The sequence below is a fragment of the Poromitra crassiceps genome, assembly GCF_964638095.1.
Source record: "Poromitra crassiceps genome assembly, chromosome: 30".
Classification (NCBI taxonomy): Eukaryota; Metazoa; Chordata; class Actinopteri; order Beryciformes; family Melamphaidae; genus Poromitra; species Poromitra crassiceps.
The window spans coordinates 3,868,889-3,889,248 of NC_139652.1; the positions used below are offsets into that span (position 1 = coordinate 3,868,889).

The 20,360-nt window shown below is 47.1% G+C and overlaps 2 protein-coding genes across 2 annotated transcripts in view; one reads left to right on the forward strand and one right to left on the reverse strand.

The window, feature by feature from the left end:
* The window catches only part of LOC310800465 (dihydrolipoyl dehydrogenase, mitochondrial-like), a 29,925-nt gene extending 19,272 nt beyond the window's left edge, over positions 1–10,653 (forward strand). The window contains 6 exon segments of the mRNA XM_083663064.1: positions 6,438–6,516; positions 6,518–6,628; positions 7,466–7,468; positions 7,470–7,604; positions 8,447–8,536; positions 9,810–10,653. Of these exon segments, the coding sequence (XP_083519190.1) occupies positions 6,438–6,516; positions 6,518–6,628; positions 7,466–7,468; positions 7,470–7,604; positions 8,447–8,536; positions 9,810–9,875 (484 nt within the window). The 3' untranslated portion in view covers positions 9,876–10,653.
* Positions 10,654–12,856: 2,203 nt separating this feature from the next.
* On the reverse strand, positions 12,857–19,888 carry tmed6 (transmembrane p24 trafficking protein 6; the record flags this gene model as incomplete). The annotated part of the gene is made up of 4 exons (XM_083663282.1): positions 12,857–13,078; positions 14,446–14,600; positions 15,490–15,616; positions 19,691–19,888. 4 exons carry the CDS (start codon positions 19,886–19,888, stop codon positions 12,857–12,859), a joined length of 702 nt encoding a protein of 233 aa, XP_083519408.1.
* Between the last annotated feature and the right edge of the window lie 472 nt (positions 19,889–20,360).

The following is a 20,360-nucleotide window of genomic DNA, read 5'->3' on the forward strand; positions in this document are numbered from 1 at the left end:
TAAGATAAAATTGGCCGATTGAACCATGCAATAGCAGCAGAACGGCTAAATGACAATATAAGGCTACTAGCTGGTTCAAAACGGAACAAACACACACACACACACACACACACACACACACACACATACACAGACACCTGCCAACATTAGGCTGTGAAAAAGAGGACCCATTTGAAAATGTTTTTTTCCCTCGCCAACATTTAGCCTATCTTTGGAGTGTTCTTTAGCTACCTTCCTGACAAACTAGCATGCTATAGTTGGTAGAAATCCATTCCTTAAGTCTTCTAGTTATCTATGATACCAGAAACTTCACTCTGGCTTTAAAACTGAGCCTGCTGCAGCCTCTGAAAGTAAATGTCGGCTACTCCTCAGGGTTAATGTGAATATAAAAACTGTTGTCTGTAAAAACACCAGGCGGAGCCCGCGGACCACTTTGGGAACCAATGCAGACGACTAACTTAAATTCTGTTTTCTGAATTTATATGGAATGATTGGAATTGATTGAAACTGAAACTGATTGTAGACATGTCTGAGTCATTTCACTCATTTTAGGTCCAGTACTTCTCACCGGGGGGGGGGGGGGGGGGGGGGGTCCTTGAGTGGGTACCAGCTAATTGATTAATTGAATTAAATTTCACCATTACATTACTTCATTTACAAGAAGTTAGAGAATGTAGAAGAATGACAGTTGTGATCATAGTGTCTCTGTTGTCTCTCTATCTGTATCTGACAATACAAATATTCTCAGATTTGGGTCCGAGAGATAAAATCTCATCAAATGGGGGGGGGGGTCTGTGGCTCTAATGTGACTCAACTGAATTAACGTCCTTGATATGAAAAAGGTTGAATCTGATTTAGGAAGCAAAATGTCAAAAAAAGATCCACAAAATCCACAGGACCAAAAATTAGGCACGTTTGTCCACACTCTCTCCCTCACAGTATCTATGCTCTCTCTCTCCCTCACAGTATCTATGCTCTCTCTCCCCTCACATATCTATGCTCTCTCTCTCTGCCCTCACAGTATCTATGCTCTCTCTCCCTCACAGTAACTATGCCTCTCTCTCCTCCCAACAGTATCTATGCTCTCTCTCTCTCCCTCACAGTATCTATGCTCTCTCTCTCTCCTCACAGTATCTATCGCTCTCTCCTCCCTCACAGTATCTATGCTTCTCTCTCTCTCCTCTCAAGTATCTATGCTCTCTCTCTCTCTCTTCTCTCTCTACAGTATCTATGCTCTCTCCCTCACAGTATCTATGCTCTCTCTCTCTCCCTCACAGTATCTATGCTCTCTCTCCCTCACAGTATCTATGCTCTCTCCTCTCTCCCTCACAGTATCTATGCTCTCTCTCTCTCCCTCACAGTATCTATGCTCTCTCTCTCCCACAGTATCTATGCTCTCTCTCTCTCCCTCACAGTATCTATGCTCTCTCTCTCTCCCTCACAGTATCTATGCTCTCTCTCTCCCTCACAGTATCTATGCTCTCTCTCTCTCCTCACAGTATCTATGCTCTCTCTCTCTCCCTCACCAGTATCTATGCTCTCTCTCTCCCTCACAGTATCTATGCTCTCTCTCCCTCACAGTATCTATGCCTCTCTCTCTCCCTCACAGTATCTATGCTCTCTCTCTCTCCCTCACAGTATCTATGCTCTCTCTCTCCCTCACAGTATCTATGCTCTCTCTCTCTCCCTCACAGTATCTATGCTCTCTCTCTCCCCTCACAGTATCTATGCTCTCTCTCTCCCTCACAGTATCTATGCTCTCTCTCTCCCCTCACAGTATCTATGCTCTCTCTCCCTCACAGTATCTATGCTCTCTCTCTCTCCCTCACAGTATCTATGCTCTCCTCTCCCTCACAGTATCTATGCTCTCTCTCTCTCCCTCACAGTATCTATGCTCTCTCTCTCTCCTCACAGTATCTATGCTCTCTCTCTCTCCTCACAGTATCTATGCTCTCTCTCTCCCTCACAGTATCTATGCTCTCTCTCTCTCCCTCACAGTATCTATGCTCTCTCTCTCCCTCACAGTATCTATGCTCTCTCTCTCCCCCTCACAGTATCTATGCTCTCTCTCCCTCACAGTATCTATGCTCTCTCTCTCTCCCTCACAGTATCTATGCTCTCTCTCTCCTCACAGTATCTATGCTCTCTCTCTCCCCCTCACAGTATCTATGCTCTCTCTCCCTCACAGTATCTATGCTCTCTCTCTCCCCTCACAGTATCTATGCTCTCTCTCTCCCCCTCACAGTATCTATGCTCTCTCTCCCTCACAGTATCTATGCTCTCTCTCTCCCCTCACAGTATCTATGCTCTCTCTCTCTCCCTCACAGTATCTATGCTCTCTCTCCCTCACAGTATCTATGCTCTCTCTCTCCCCCTCACAGTATCTATGCTCTCTCTCCCTCACAGTATCTATGCTCTCTCTCTCTCTCTCCTCACAGTATCTATGCTCTCTCTCTCCCTCACAGTATCTATGCTCTCTCTCTCTCCCTCACAGTATCTATGCTCTCTCTCTCTCCTCACAGTATCTATGCTCTCTCTCTCCCCTCACAGTATCTATGCTCTCTCTCTCTCCCTCACAGTATCTATGCTCTCTCTCTCCCTCACAGTATCTTGCTCTCTCTCTCCCCTCACAGTATCTATGCTCATCTCTCTCCCCTCACAGTATCTATGCTCTCTCTCTCTCCCTCACAGTATCTATGCTCTCTCTCTCCCTCACAGTATCTATGCTCTCTCTCTCCCCTCACAGTATCTATGCTCTCTCTCCCTCACAGTATCTATGCTCTCTCTCTCTCCTCACAGTATCTATGCCTCTCTCTCCCTCACAGTATCTATGCTCTCTCTCTCCCCCTCACAGTATCTATGCTCTCTCTCCCTCACAGTATCTATGCTCTCTCTCTCCCCTCACAGTATCTATGCTCTCTCTCTCCCTCACAGTATCTATGCTCTCTCTCTCCCCTCACAGTATCTATGCTCTCTCTCTCTCCCTCACAGTATCTATGCTCTCTCTCTCCCTCACAGTATCTATGCTCTCTCTCTCCTCACAGTATCTATGCTCTCTCTCTCTCCCTCACAGTATCTATGCTCTCTCTCTCCCTCACAGTATCTATGCTCTCTCTCTCCCTCACAGTATCTATGCTCTCTCTCTCCCTCACAGTATCTATGCTCTCTCTCTCCCCCTCACAGTATCTATGCTCTCTCTCTCTCCCTCACAGTATCTATGCTCTCTCTCTCTCTCACAGTATCTATGCTCTCTCTCTCTCCCTCACAGTATCTATGCTCTCTCTCTCCCCCTCACAGTATCTATGCTCTCTCTCTCCCTCACAGTATCTATGCTCTCTCTCTCTCCCTCACAGTATCTATGCTCTCTCTCCCTCACAGTATCTATGCTCTCTCTCTCTCTCCCTCACAGTATCTATGCTCTCTCTCTCCCTCACAGTATCTATGCTCTCTCTCTCCCTCACAGTATCTATGCTCTCTCTCCCTCACAGTATCTATGCTCTCTCTCTCCCCTCACAGTATCTATGCTCTCTCTCTCCCCTCACAGTATCTATGCTCTCTCTCTCTCCCTCACAGTATCTATGCTCTCTCTCTCTCCCTCACAGTATCTATGCTCTCTCTCTCCCTCACAGTATCTATGCTCTCTCTCTCTCACAGTATCTATGCTCTCTCTCCCTCACAGTATCTATGCTCTCTCTCTCCCTCACAGTATCTATGCTCTCTCTCCCTCACAGTATCTATGCTCTCTCTCTCTCCCTCACAGTATCTATGGCTCTCTCTCTCCCTCACAGTATCTATGCTCTCTCTCTCTCCCTCACAGTATCTATGCTCTCTCTCCCTCAGTATCTATGCTCTCTCTCTCTCTCACAGTATCTATGCTCTCTCTCTCCCACAGTATCTATGCTCTCTCTCTCTCCCTCACAGTATCTATGCTCTCTCTCTCCCACAGTATCTATGCTCTCTCTCCCTCACAGTATCTATGCTCCTCTCTCTCTCTCCTCACAGTATCTATGCTCTCTCTCTCCCCTCACAGTATCTATGCTCTCTCTCTCCCTCACAGTATCTATGCTCTCTCTCCCTCACAGTATCTATGCTCTCTCTCTCTCCCCTCACAGTATCTATGCTCTCTCTCTCCCTCACAGTATCTATGCTCTCTCTCCCTCACAGTATCTATGCTCTCTCTCTCACAGTATCTATGCTCTCTCTCTCCCTCACAGTATCTATGCTCTCTCTCCCTACACAGTATCTATGCTCTCTCTCTCCCTCACAGTATCTATGCTTCTCTCTCCTCACAGTATCTATGCTCTCTCTCCCTCACAGTATCTATGCTCTCTCTCTCCCTCACAGTATCTATGCTCTCTCTCTCTCTCCTCACAGTATCTATGCTCTCTCTCTCTCTCCCTCACAGTATCTATGCTCTCTCTCTCTCCCCCACAGTATCTATGCTCTCTCTCTCTCCCTCACAGTATCTATGCTCTCTCTCCCTCACAGTATCTATGCTTTCTCTCTCTCACAGTATCTATGCTCTCTCTCTCTCCCTCACAGTATCTATGCTCTCTCTCTCTCTCCCTCACAGTATCTATGCTCTCTCTCTCTCCCTCACAGTATCTATGCTCTCTCTCTCTCCCCCACAGTATCTATGCTCTCTCTCTCTCCCCACAGTATCTATGCTCTCTCTCTCTCCCTCACAGTATCCTATGCTCTCTCTCCCTCACAGTATCTATGCTTTCTCTCCCTCACAGTATCTATGGCTCTCTCTCTCTCCCTCACAGTATCTATGCTCTCTCTCCCCTCACAGTATCTATGCTCTCTCTCTCCCCTCACAGTATCTATGCTCTCTCTCCCTCACAGTATCTATGCTCTCTCTCTCCCTCACAGTATCTATGCTCTCTCTCTCTCCCCCACAGTATCTATGCTCTCTCTCTCTCCCCTCACAGTATCTATGCTCTCTCTCTCCCTCACAGTATCTATGCTCTCTCTCCCCTCACGTTATCTATGCTCGCTCTCTCCCTCACAGTATCTATGCTCTCTCTCTCCTCACGAGTATCTATGCTCTCTCTCGCCTCACAGGTATCTATGCTCTCTCTCTCTCCCTCACAGTATCTATGCTCTCTCTCTCCCTCACAGTATCTATCTCTCTCTCTCTCCCCTCACAGTATCTATGCTCTCTCTCTCCCTCACAGTATCTATGCTCTCTCTCTCTCTCACAGTATCTATGCTCTCTTCTCTCCCACAGTATCTATGCTCTCTCTCTCTCCCTCACAGTATCTATGCTCTCTCTCTCCACAGTATCTATGCTCTCTCTCCCTCACAGTATCTATGCTCTCTCTCGTCTCTCTCTCACAGTATCTATGCTCTCTCTCTCCCCTCACAGTATCTATGGCTCTCTCTCCCCTCACAGTATCTATGCTCTCTCTCCCTCACAGTATCTATGCTCTCTCTCTCTCCCTCACAGTATCTATGCTCTCTCTCTCCTCACAGTATCTATGCTCTCTCTCCCTCACAGTATCTATGCTCTCTCTCTCTCTCACAGTATCTATGCTCTCTCTCTCCCTCACAGTATCTATGCTCTCTCTCCCTCACAGTATCTATGCTCTCTCTCTCCCTCACAGTATCTATGCTCTCTCTCCCTCACAGTATCTATGCTCTCTCTCCCTCACAGTATCTATGCTCTCTCTCTCCCTCACAGTATCTATGCTCTCCTCTCTCTCTCCCTCACAGTATCTATGCTCTCTCTCTCTCCCCTCACAGTATCTATGCTCTCTCTCTCTCCCCCACGTATCTATGCTCTCTCTCTCTCCCTCACAGTATCTATGCTCTCTCTCCCTCACAGTATCTATGCTTTCTCTCTCTCACAGTATCTATGCTCTCTCCTCTCTCTCCCTCACAGTATCTATGCTCTCTCTCTCTCTCCCTCACAGTATCTATGCTCTCTCTCTCTCCCTCACAGTATCTATGCTCTCTCTCTCTCCCCCACAGTATCTATGCTCTCTCTCTCTCCCCACAGTATCTATGCTCTCTCTCTCTCCCTCACAGTATCTATGCTCTCTCTCCCTCACAGTATCTATGCTTTCTCTCCCTCACAGTATCTATGCTCTCTCTCATCTCCCTCACAGTATCTATGCTCTCTCTCCCTCACAGTATCTATGCTCTCTCTCTCCCTCACAGTATCTATGCTCTCTCTCCCTCACAGTATCTATGCTCTCTCTCTCCCTCACAGTATCTATGCTCTCTCTCTCTCCCTCACAGTATCTATGCTCTCTCTCCCTCACAGTATATATGCTCTCTCTCCTCACAGTATCTGCTCTCTCTCCCTCACAGTATATATGCTCTCTCTCCTCACAGTATCTATGCTCTCTCTCCCTCACAGTATATATGCTCTCTCTCCTCACAGTATCTGCTCTCTCTCCTCACAGTATATATGCTCTCTCTCCTCACAGTATCTATGCGATCGGGGACGTGGTCGCCGGGCCGATGCTGGCCCACAAGGCGGAGGACGAGGGCATCATCTGTGTGGAGGGGCATCGCCGGAGGTGCCGTGCACATCGACTACAACTGTGTCCCCTCTGTCATCTACACACACCCAGAGGTCGCCTGGGTGGGCAAGACCGAGGAGCAGCTCAAAGAGGAGGTGAGAGAGAGAGAGAGAGAGAGAGAGAGAGAGAGAGAGAGAGAGAGAGAGTAGAGAGAGAGAGGAGAGGAGAGAGGAGAGAGAGAGAGAGAGAGAGAGAGAGAGAGAGAGAGAGAGAGAGAAGAGAGAGGCTCAAAGAGGAGGTGAGAGAGAGAGAGAGCAGCTCAAAGAGGAGGTGAGAGAGAGCAGCTCAAAGAGGAGGTGAGAGAGAGAGAGAGAGCAGCTCAAAGAGGAGGTGAGAGAGAGAGAGAGAGAGCAGCTCAAAGAGGAGGTGAGAGAGAGAGAGAGAGAGAGAAGCTCAAAGAGGAGGTGAGAGAGAGAGAGAGAGCAGCTCAAAGAGGAGGTGAGAGAGAGAGAGCAGCTCAAAGAGGAGGTGAGAGAGAGAGCAGCTCAAAGAGGAGGTGAGAGAGAGAGCAGCTCAAAGAGGAGGTGAGAGAGAGAGAGAGAGCAGCTCAAAGAGGAGGTGAGAGAGAGAGCAGCTCAAAGAGGAGGTGAGAGAGAGAGAGAGCAGCTCAAAGAGGAGGTGAGAGAGAGAGCAGCTCAAAGAGGAGGTGAGAGAGAGAGAGAGAGCAGCTCAAAGAGGAGGTGAGAGAGAGAGCAGCTCAAAGAGGAGGTGAGAGAGAGAGAGAGCAGCTCAAAGAGGAGGTGAGAGAGAGCAGCTCAAAGAGGAGGTGAGAGAGAGAGAGCAGCTCAAAGAGGAGGTGAGAGAGAGAGCAGCTCAAAGAGGAGGTGAGAGAGAGAGAGAGAGCAGCTCAAAGAGGAGGTGAGAGAGAGAGAGAGAGGCGAAGTCATCTCTCCTGGTGCTCAGTGAGTCACGTGGCTCCCTCCTCTCTGCAGGGCGGTCCCGTACAAAGTGGGCAAGTTCCCCTTCGCCGCCAACAGCCGAGCCAAGACCAACGCCGACACCGACGGCCTGGTGAAGATCCTCGGCCACAAGGAGACAGACCGCATGCTGGGCGCACACATCCTAGGATCTGTAAGACTCCTCTACACACTAACATGCTGGTCTCACACATCCTAGGATCTGTAAGACTCCTCTACACACTAACATGCTGGTCTCACACATTCTAGGATCTGTAAGACTCCTCTACACACTAACATGCTGGTCTCACACATCCTAGGATCTGTAAGACTCCTCTACACACTAACATGCTGGTCTCACACATTCTAGGATCTGTAAGACTCCTCTACACACTAACATGCTGGTCTCACACATCCTAGGATCTGTAAGACTCCTCTACACACTAACATGCTGGTCTCACACATTCTAGGATCTGTAAGACTCCTCTACACACGAGGGATGCACCCATAATGGGATATGGACATTTTGAGCCGTTACCGATTTTTTCAAACATTTCAAACATCATTATACTTGTCAATGAATATAGATTTAAAAATTAGCTTTTATTGTAAGAACTTTCACATAACAAAAAAGATTATTTTTTAAATTGAACTAAATACATAGAAAGCAGATGAACATATAGATTTAAGGAACATATTTTATTGTAACATTCTTTCACATAACCAAAAATGCGGTATGTGTGTGTGTGTGTGTGTGTGTGTGTGTCTGTCTGTCTGTCTGTCTGTCTGTCTAATAAACAAATAACACTATTGTTACCTCACGCTGATAGGCTGTCATGAGTGTAGTGTCGCCAATACTCTCATAAATAATAAGTTATTAGTCGAACTTTTAAAGTTTCTTCATTTTTTATATTGGAAACATTACAATGACCTCGATGAAACAAAGTAACGGAGAGAGTAACTGCCACAGTAACGATCTGAGCTGTGATGTCGTGTTGTTCCGGTGTTGTCCTGTAGGGGGCAGGAGAGATGATCAACGAAGCAGCACTGGCCATGGAGTACGGAGCGTCCTGTGAGGACATCGCCCGAGTCTGCCATGCCCATCCTGTATGTACTGCTGCACACACACACACACCCACACACACACACACATACATACACACACACACACACACACACACACACATACATACATACCGTATTCCCTCTAATAGTGGCCGGGGGCGTGGTCAACACAAACTAAAGGCCGTCCCCAAATCCATGCCGGAATGGGGGGCGGGGACAAAGCGGTGGATAACGCTAAACTCCTGGGGCCAGTTGCACCAACTGGTCTTACACTGGTCTTAAGCTTAAGTTGGTCATAACTTTGCGACCTAACAGCTACGCCGGTTGCACCAAGACGGCTTAAGCCTTCTTTTCACTACGCCCAGGCGTAACTCTTACGCCTGGTCAGGAGGAGGCGTAGAGCCTGCCTGTCTCCGCGGAGACCTTTTTGAGTCCTTACCGTCATCGTCGTAACACAGCCAGTTCTCCGTCTTTGAAAGCACGATGTTAGATTATAACTAACTAGTTGTGTGGCTTAGCCTTCCCAAATGTTGCCGTTAATTTTTTAGAATTGAATACATAGAATTGGGAACGTTACATTCAATTTCATTCAGACTGTCTGTCTGGCTCGATCGCCGCCATTTTCCCCCCGGAGCGAGGGAGGGACAGTAGTGGCTGAGAGAGCGTAGTGGCACAGTGCGCTCCAAGCAGGTCGCGAGGCACATTTTTTGCAACATCATCCAATCAGGGTGCATTCCCTGGCAATTCACATGGACGCGCATTGCTACGACCAGCATAGTTAAGACCAGACATAAGCCGTGTTGGTGCAACAGGCGTAAGTCCATGGTCTTAACTAAGACCGACGTAGGAGTTACGACCAGGCATAGTTAAGACCACTTGGTGCAACCGGCCCCTGGTGCCGGTTATATAATGTAACCGTAGGTTGTAGTAAAGTGGCTCTACCTACATTTGAAGTACCATTATGGGACCCGTGCAAGTGTCAGCAACTTTTCCACAACCATACATGCCAACACTTCCGATTTAGGCGGGAGTCTCCCGATTTTTAACCCTTTCTCCCGCTGTGCTCCCGCTTGGTCATTTCTCCCGCTAATCTCCCGATTTGTAGGACATGTGTCAAACAGAGTTTAATCGAATATACTGTAAGCCTGCTTCCAATTAAGGCCTGGTTCCCTCTGCAGTTGAGCTAAATAAAGGCCCGGGGGCCAATATTACAGGAAATACGGTAAATATATTGTGACAAGTTTGAAATATTGAAGCTGATGAAGCTGTATCTGACCTTTCTACTCCCACCCCACTACCCCACCCCCCTCTCCAGACGGTGTCAGAGGCCTTCAGAGAAGCTAACCTGGCCGCTTCCTTCGGTAAAGCCATCAACTTCTGAGCCGCTCCGTTTTGCCTCGCTGCCCCGCCACACTTCAGTGTAAATAACCGTCTGAGATACAGCACACTGTACACAGTCACAATCTACTCCTTATTTAAATGTCCTCAGTAAAACCAGTAAAGGGGGTTTGGGTGGTATAACTACTAAGTGGAGATCAGTCTTTTGTTGGCTCTGGGAGACGCTCGCTGCTGTCCGGCTTCATGACTTTCACTTAGACACATGTATTCCGCTGTGTGAACATCCTGAGAAGAATACATGTTTATATACATATACATATATACTGTATACAGTATATGTACTGTATATAAACATGTATTCAGCTGTGTGAACGTCCTGAGAGAATACATGTTTATATACATATACATATATACTGTATATATTTAGCTCTGTAAAGAAGAAGGGAGTGGATTGTATTTGATTTTGTTTACTGGCTGGCTTGTATGAATTGTAATCAGGGCAGGAAATTCACTCGACTAATATGATACAGATGATTATTTTAGCTTCAATATCTTTAAATTTGACAATTTTCATACCCCAAAAATCCCAAATATTCAGTGTTCCCTCCAGAGTTTTGTTGAAAAAGCCTCACGGGACACTAAAACTGTCCACTGAAACCCGGGATCTGTAGTGTTAGGATCTGTAGTGTTAGGATCCGCTCGCTCGTAGCCAAAACAAGTTTCCTGCTCGGATTACATGGCTTTGATGCCCATCTGACTGTTTCCTGTTTGGTTTCTTCCTTCTTGCCTCTCTCAGCACTTAAAAACCAATAAATGCTGTAACAGTTGTAAAGACTGAGTGTGTTTCTATATATATATATTCATATTATATTATCTATAATAATAGACTATATAAAGTCATATGAACAGCCCAGCCCCTATGAGGCGAGGCATGGCCCTAACAACACCAAGAAAGAAGGGCCTTCTTAGAAGCTGCCCAGTCCACTGAAAGAAACACCCTTGCTACTGTAAGGTGTGTGACCTAATTCAGCCTGACTTTGGGACGATGCATGCGGAAGAGATGGAAGGGAACGTCTCTCGATTTTTAATTATGTGACAGTAGAGCTTATCTTTGATTATATCATGTTATGTTATGTTATATTATCTTGTGTTGATTGGTTGATTTTATTTGACAGGTTTTAAAATACACATAGGTTTGAAGGTCCTAAGGCCACAACCATACACATAGAAATGGACAGAATTAGATCAGTACTTATTATCAGATCAGTACTTTGTATCAGCAAGTCCTCCAGATGAAGTAGTCAACCTTATACTCCCAAGTCAGCGTCTCAGCTCTACTGTGTCTCTAAAGGTGCGTTCACACCGAGATATTTATTTTTCGCTCTGTCGCTCAAGTCAACCCTTTGGAATCGCTCTGTCGCTCTGTTTAAATCGCTCATCAACAGGCACACGAAATGACGGACATGTGGGGGATATAACGTTACGCAATGTCATGCTGTTTGTCCACTACGAGCCACCGTCATTGTTTACAAGCTAAGCCTATCAGCGTGCTCCCCAATGCGAGCTGCATACCGGTAGTACAGACTTCACTTCATGTCAGCTGTCAGGCTGTCAATGCGGTTTGTTCCAAGCCAGAGTGATCCTTGACTCGCTCTCACACAGCAGCCAATCAGCATTGAACAGCGAGCGACTGATGCCAGCGTATTTTCGCTCGAGTTGGGATATTTCATCTTGAGCGACGAGCGTATTTTCTCCCTGTCGCTCTGTCTCTGCCGCTCGGACGCCCAGCGATTATTCTCCCAGGCGAATATACGCTCAATCGCTCGTTTGCATTGACTTTGTATGTAAACTCGACGCCAGCGACCAACTTTAATAGGTCGGTGTGAACGCACCTTCAGACCAGCAGGTGGTGCTGTGTCCTCACCGCTCAGCACCTGAGTCGTCTGAGCTGCTCTTTCAGCCGGCAGCCTTCAGCAGGTCAAGAGACGAGGAGAGGAGATACTTCCTGTTCCTTCCATTTATTTCACCATTTGAGTGATGCGTCGCTGGTGTGCCGCAGTTTGATTGACATCAGTTGACAGCCTTCCCTGCTTTAAGTCACAGCCATTGGATAAATAGAAGCAGGGGAGTGCAGGAAATCCATACAAGCAAAACACTTTTGAGTGCGAGCATAGTTTGAGGACAAACAGAGCAAAGCTAAGCACACCCAGGGGTTATTTGAGTCCAGGGGTCCAAAATCGTAACGTGAAATAGATAAATCATGCTCTCAAATTGTTTGAACGACCTCTTGAATTTAGATAGAAATACTTCCATAGTAAAGCATCTGTCTGCAGTGGGTTGTGTTTTGAAAACTATACAGCCAATCAAAATGCAGGAGATCATCTCAATATGGATGCGGCGTAAAAATGCTGTGCAGTCCCACACAAAGTGGGACAGCCACTCAGAACTAGAAAAACTGCACTACGAGAAACAAATATCTTATAATGGAGGTGATAATGTCCTATTTTCAGTCAAATGAGTCGATTCTATATCGATTCTGATTTGAAATGAAAATCAACACAAAATTTGAATTTTTACGCTGGTTTACATTCAACAGTGAGCCTCAAATTTCTCCTTCCCCCTCCCCACATGTTGTGAAATGGATCAGACCAAGGCAGTCAAACACAGATGAGTAGTATATAGCCTAAATTTGAATTAATTGATTACAATTCATTTGAATGAAACCGTTTCTACGACACCAAGGTTTGGAGTCGACTCCAATTCCGTTTAAATTGATTCTCAGAATCGACACAATGGAATTGACAATCGACTCTCCATCGCCGATAATTTCCTGGAACTCAGGACAATGAAATAAGGAAAAAACTGAAAGTTTGGCTTCATGTTTCCTGTGATGGATTTTCTCTGGAGAAGAATGGATAGAGGAAGATGACTGCAGGACTGCTGATAATTAAATTAAAAACACCAGGATTCCCCAAAGTTTAAAATCTAAAATTCCCCAAAGGAGCTGGGAGGTCTTCTCTGCTCTCAGCATGGCGGCCGGTGGGAGTCCGTGTGGAAGAGTCTCTTGAGGAAGAGCAGCTGCAGGTATCCAGAGAGCAGGATGGCGAGGCTCTGAGCTGCTGACCAGTAGTTGACGTAGCTGAGGTTGGACAGCAGCAGGTAGTGGTCCTTCCCTCTCCTCATGCGGGCGAAGTTGTAATGACGCCACATGTGGAAGATCTGATTCTGGAGCCTCTGGGTGCTCTCCTGAAGCAGATATGATGCATCAATCAGTTATATATGTTTAGGTATACAATGGGAGAAATGTATTAAATTATTAACAACTGAAGAAAAAAATCATGATAGCAGCTTAGTTGACATCCATCTAGCTAGCTACATTTTTGGTGTACATGTTACTCTACATGTTATATAGTAGCCTACTTTGTTCGATTTACATTTTTTAAATCAGATTGAATAATAATGTGAATTTAATTTATTATAATTTATTAGGCTATTTATCGTATTTGGTGAATATTGTGATACATAAGCAGTGCATACTAGACCGCAAACTGGGAACCCTGAGTCTTTTCATTTGAAAAATAGACTCTGGGGCCCCGTTCCAATACCCATACTTCCATACTATTTAGTAGGCAAAAAAAGATTTAGTATGTCCCAATACATAGTATGTCAGATGCAGTATGCCAAGAGTACCAGGATGTTGTACTACATCAGCTCCTATTTCGGAGTATGCATCGATGCATGCTGCACCAGGCAAACTTCCCCACAATCCTTTGCGCAGCAGGAAGTTATGTCTTCTTCTTCTCCTTCTAATGTTTTATGGCGGTTGGCAAACAACTTTTTGTGCATTACCGCCACCTACTGGAGTTACGTCACACTGACTGAGCTGCGTGTTCATGAATGAGATAATTAACTTTAAGAAAGCCTTGAAATATGTTAAAACCAAACAAGCATGGTGTGTGTACCAAAACATGCATATCTTGATTCCTGTTAGAACTCTGACTTAATGTTTTTGCTTTATTTATTTTATTTTGTTTATTTGATTGTCTGTTCCAATTTTGTAAATGTTTAGTCTGAATTTTTTGTATAATGTACTGTTTGTTACTGCCAGACTTTGTTTATTGAATAAAAAAAATAAAAAATAAAACTCAAATGTGGCGCTGCGGACGTCGGCGGAAGTGAGCAAGAGGTCGGAGTTCAGGAAGCTCATGTGACGACAGATGTAGTGTGTCCCAATAGTATGCATTTTGCATGCATGCTGCACACTACAATCCATACTTTGTGAGGGCAGCGGCAGTACATACTACAAGAAAGAAGTACAAGTATGGGTATTGGAACGGGGCCTGGGACAGCCCTACCATTTTTCTCAGCTTCCTGTACAGCGCGCCTCTCCTGCCACCGTCACTTCCTTTTCCGTGTCCGTGCGCCACTGTTTACAGTCTGAATAGCAACTTGCACCGCGACTTTCCAGTCATTTTCCACTGTTGTAAGACGAGTTGACGTCTTCTATGCAGTTTTAACGTTATTAGTGAATAGCCATTTCGGCTGTCCCAGAGTCTATTTTTCCAATGAAAATAGACTCTGGGTTCCCAGATTGCCTCGACAGTGACCAACACCTGGATGCTGGCCAAAGTGCTGTTGAGGACTTTCTCGTTCTCCTCCAGCTCTCTCTTGGCCTCCTCGAAACCTTCGTAGATGACGCCGAAGTTCAGAAAGACCCGCACGCCTCCGAAGTGGTTGTTGTGGTTCCCAAGACACATCTGGTAAAAACCTGCCAGGAGGAAGCTGGAGTTATGAGATGGACACAGAGATCAAAAAGCTTTCAGCAATCAGGTCACTAGAAATATGTGCGTTGGTCCAGCACAATATTAGCCTGGTAAACCAGCCGGTCACGTGAACGCACATTTCGAAATGAAGCGAAATAAATCCAAAACCAACAAGTTAATCATAAAAAATGTACTTCAAACCTCCTCAATGTAGAACAGTAATTTCTTACACATGAGATTGTTTTAGCCTTTTAGTCATAAAGATGATTGAAGGATATTCCATATTCCAGACTGAAATGTTATAACAGAAGTGGAGTATTGGCCAGAATGACGTGAACATTTGGACACTTATTCAGCGGGTATGTTGCATGTTGCGTTCAGGTGCACTGTAATTTATTTTATTTTAATATTTTTTTGCAATTCCAGCGTGGGCCACAGGCTCACGCGCCATCACAATAATAGAAAAAGACAACACATCTCAAAAAATATCAGGCTAATTGCATAATTCTAGTAGGCCTACCTATATCCAGGATCAATCAATAGAAAGGCTTATGCCACACAACGTCAACAACTACACCAACTGTAACAACATCACCACCGTTAAATACAGTTCATAAAATACAAAACAATCAATCATCAAGGGAAAATTGGGTTAGCCACTTAACCGCTAGTCAACTATACTATAGGACAGCTTTGGCTTCCTATAGCTGCTGCTTGAACACACAGTAGTCCAGTGTGTTAGTGAGAAAGCATTTGCGCACAAAGTAGAAATGTCTTCACTAAAGGTAGTAGAAAGATCATCGCAGCGGGTAGGAAAATTAATCGCGCATCGTTGCCATTCTGTTGTCACCTCCGTGTGATTGGAACTATCTGGATCACATGAATGCCAGCTACCTGTCACCTCGGTCTGGAAGTTAAAGTGACCGATGGTGTCGCGCCTTGAAGCCATCAGAGTGCCCTCTGGTGACAGAATGGTCACAAACAGCCGGGGGTCGTTAGCCATCCCCGTTACCCACTGCACCTGCGCGTACACACACACACACACACACGCACGCACGTACACACACACACACACACACACACAACATGTTTTAGATTGCAACTTGTTCTTGAGATGTCCTCTCCTGCGCTGGTTCGAGATGGAATGACAAAGTTGAATTGAGCATGTCGACACCAGCAGAGTGAGCAACAGCAGAATGTAGAAACATACAGTAAAAACTCAGGAAAAAGACAATATGTGCACATAGTGTTATAGTGTTATGCTTTACATTCAGCTGTTCAGTTCAGCCTTACCTACCAGACTATAATAACTATGGAAACCTATACACTTTGCTAATATACCAAAATATACAGTATGTTGTTTTTCTGTAACTTTTGTTTGTCATGACGCTGCTTTCTTGCCCAGGTTTTTAAACTCAGTTGGACTTAAAAAGACATGAAGCTGTACAGTATATTTCTGCAGGACACAGCAAATGTCCTGCCAACACCAGTGTTATCATGTAGTCACTTTGACAGAGATAAGAAGACTTGGAGTCGAGCCGGATCACCTTGAAAGTCTGATAAGGACAAGGTGGACGCACGGCTTTTAACAAAGGCAGGGCTTCACCACAACACCCCCAGGAAGCGGATTGTAGGATTTGGGGTGTCAGCCGGAGTTTAGTCTGACAATGTTGTGCACACCGGATAGTTAGTTAGGTTAAGTACATACATAAGTGCCTGGGTAGCGAGCAGACGGCGGTATTTGACAATTTAGCAGCTAAATCATAGATTATTGAAAGATGTTCCATATTCCAGACTGAAATGCTATAACATAAGTGGAGTATTGGCCAGAATGACATGAACATTTGGACACTTATTCAGCAGGTATCTTGCATGTTGCGTTCAGGTGCACTGTAAAATATATATATATATATATTTTGCACTTCCATCGTGGGCCACACCGCCCCCGCGGGCCGCAAGTTGAGTATCACTGCCCTACATTCTGTGGTCCCTACAGGCTGTGGCCCCTACAGTCTGTGGTCCCTACAGTCTGTGGTCCCTACAGTCTGTGTACAGTCTGTGGTCCCTACAGTCTGTGGTCCCTACATTCTGTGGTCCCTACAGTCTGTGGTCCCTACAGTCTGTGGTCCCTACATTCTGTGGTCCCTACATTCTGTGGTCCCTACATTCTGTGGTCCCTACATTCTGTGGCCCCTACAGTCTGTGGTCCCTACATTCTGTGGTCCCTACAGTCTGTGGTCCCTACAGTCTGTGGTCCCTACAGTCTGTGTACAGTCTGTGGTCCCTACAGTCTGTGGTCCCTACATTCTGTGGTCCCTACAGTCTGTGGTCCCTACAGTCTGTGGTCCCTACAGTCTGTGGTCCCTACATTCTGTGGTCCCTACAGTCTGTGGCCCCTACAGTCTGTTGACCCTACATTCTGTGGTTCCTACAGTATGTGGTCCCTACAGTCTGTGGTCCCTACAGTCTGTGGTCCCTACAGTCTGTGGTCCCTACAGTTTGTGGCCCCTACAGTCTGTGGTCCCTACAGTCTGTGTACAGTCTGTGGTCCCTACAGTCTGTGGTCCCTACATTCTGTGGTCCCTACAGTCTGTGGTCCCTACAGTCTGTGGTCCCTACAGTCTGTGGTCCCTACATTCTGTGGTCCCTACAGTCTGTGGTCCCTACAGTCTGTGGTCCCTACAGTCTGTGGTCCCTACAGTCTGTGGTCCCTACATTCTGTGGTCCCTACATTCTGTGGTCCCTACAGTCTGTGGTCCCTACATTCTGTGGTCCCTACAGTCTGTGGTCCCTACAGTCTGTGGTCCCTACATTCTGTGGTCCCTACAGTCTGTGGTCCCTACAGTCTGTGGTCCCTACATTCTGTGGTCCCTACAGTCTGTGGCCCCTACAGTCTGTTGACCCTACATTCTGTGGTTCCTACAGTATGTGGTCCCTACAGTCTGTGGTCCCTACATTCTGTGGTCCCTACAGGCTGTGGCCCCTACAGTCTGTGGTCCCTACAGTCTGTGGTCCCTACAGTCTGTGTACAGTCTGTGGTCCCTACAGTCTGTGGTCCCTACATTCTGTGGTCCCTACAGTCTGTGGTCCCTACAGTCTGTGGTCCCTACATTCTGTGGTCCCTACATTCTGTGGTCCCTACATTCTGTGGCCCCTACAGTCTGTGGTCCCTACATTCTGTGGTCCCTACAGTCTGTGGTCCCTACAGTCTGTGGTTCCTACAGTCTGTGTACAGTCTGTGGTCCCTACAGTCTGTGGTCCCTACATTCTGTGGTCCCTACAGTCTGTGGTCCCTACAGTCTGTGGTCCCTACAGTCTGTGGTCCCTACATTCTGTGGTCCCTACAGTCTGTGGCCCCTACAGTCTGTTGACCCTACATTCTGTGGTTCCTACAGTATGTGGTCCCTACAGTCTGTGGTCCCTACAGTCTGTGGTCCCTACAGTCTGTGGTCCCTACAGTTTGTGGTCCCTACAGTCTGTGGTCCCTACAGTCTGTGGTCCCTACAGTCTGTGGTCCCTACAGTTTGTGGCCCCTACAGTCTGTGGTCCCTACAGTCTGTGGTCCCTACAGTCTGTGGCCCCTACATTCTGTGGTTCCTACAGTATGTGGTCCCTACAGTCTGTGGTCCCTACAGTCTGTGGTCCCTACAGTCTGTGGTCCCTACAGTTTGTGGCCCCTACAGTCTGTGGTCCCTACAGTCTGTGGTCCCTACAGTTTGTGGCCCCTACAGTCTGTGGTCCCTACAGTCTGTGGCCCCTACATTCTGTGGTCCCTACAGTTTGTGGCCCCTACAGTCTGTGGCCCCTACATTCTGTGGTCCCTACAGTCTGTGGTCCCTACAGTCTGTGGCCCCTACAGTCTGTGGTCGGCTCCTGACCTGCGGACCGTTCTGGCTAGTGACAATTGTTAATAAAGATTTGTTTGAAAGCTTTTTGCAGTCTATGGCAGGTAGCAAGGCTCATATCTCTGTCCCTCTCTCTCTCACACACACACACACACACACACACACACACACACACACACACACACACACACACACACACACATTCAATTCTGCAGCATCAACAAACTTAACAGGTTATAATAACACAGATAATCAGAACAGCATCAACAAGATCAACTGAAGATCAACAACGTCTTTTTCCTGCCAACGTTTGTCTCGTTCATATGGGTTGTGAAAGGAGGAAACATCACAGAGGCATGATGCTGTTGCCACAGCTCCACCAGCCTGTCAGGGTGCAGCTCCACCAGCCTGTCAGGGTGCAGCTCCACCAGCCTGTCAGGGTGCAGCTCCACCAGCCTGTCAGGGTGCAGCTCCACCAGCCTGTCAGGGTGCAGCTCCACCAGCCTGTCAGGGTGCAGCTCCACCAGCCTGTCAGGGTGCAGCTCCACCAGCCTGTCAGGGTGCCGCGTCTCTGTGCCAACAGCCCACAAGCAGAACCAGCTGAGCGAGGCGGTGTGCAGCGTGTCGGTGGACCGGCTGGAGCTCCTGCATGGCTCCAGCACCGTGGGCTCCAGCCCTAACCCTAACCCTAACGCCTAACCCTAACCCCTAACACTAAAGGTCCTTACACATCGGGAGCGGTTTTTTTCGTGCGATTAATTTGCACATCAATAATATTTTCCGAACCTATATCAGTCACTGGAACCGTGCATACCAACGGCGAAGTTTCGCTGAGCGTTATTGCGGCTTTATTTTTCCGAAACACGGTGGATTTTTCAGAAATTCGCTTCCGACGTGTACACATCTGTGGCTGTGATTGACAGCTGGGTCAAAACTCGCATCGCAATTTCTTGCCGTATATTCGCATCGCTCTTGATGTGTAACGACCTTAACCCCTAACACTAACCCTAACCCTACCGGGCTGTCGGCACTGCGGGTGGTCGGCATAGCGAGCGGACCCCCCTGTCAGGCACAGTCAGGCAGGCATTTAGAAAGGGCAGTGACCTTTCGACCTTGGCGAATTGACTCGTGGCTCTGCTTCAACTGTACGAGAGCCAAGCACACCAGCTTTCAGATGAGTTCATCGCCTGCAGACGAGAGGAAAGCAGTCCTGTGGGCCACGGCTGTCAAGTCAGTCCGGACCTTCTTACCAGGTAAGTCAGGTAGAAGTTTCCGCTCTGGTGGGCAAAATGCCAGAAACACTCTGTGCCTGAGGCGGGAACCTCGATGGCGAAGTCGTATCTGTCGGCTCCTCTGAACAGATCCACCTGGTCCAGCCGGGGCTCCGACTTCCTGCCCCCCGCGCCCCGAAAGCTCACGGCCAGGAGCACGATATGAAGCAGCATCATCTCTGTCCTGCTTCCACACTGAAGGAGGAGGTGAGGAGAGCTCGTCTGGGTGACCTCAGTGTACTATCAGTACGTTACAGGCCCTAGTCTGTGACGTTCACGTTGAAGGCTGGGTTCACTCAGGCTTAGAGGAGAGCTGCTGCTTCTTATGTTGATTCTCAGATATCAAAAAACCACATCAGCAATCTGCCCAGCCTGATAACAGATAACGGCTGTAGCGCCACCAAAACCAGGTCTCTGTAGAAAGCCTGTTTTTGCACACGTGCTGAGCAGGACGCTTGCTTTCTCGACATGCGGTTTGAACAGGTGTCAGTGGAGGAAGTCAGTCTGTGTGACTGTCTTCACAGCTCTGACTTCTGATTCTCATCGGTTTCAATGCAGCACAGGAGACATGTTTTTACAATTTGGTGGGGCCAGACTGAAAGTAAAAAATCAATAAAAACATGAACCTTATCAAAAGAGCGCTGCACTT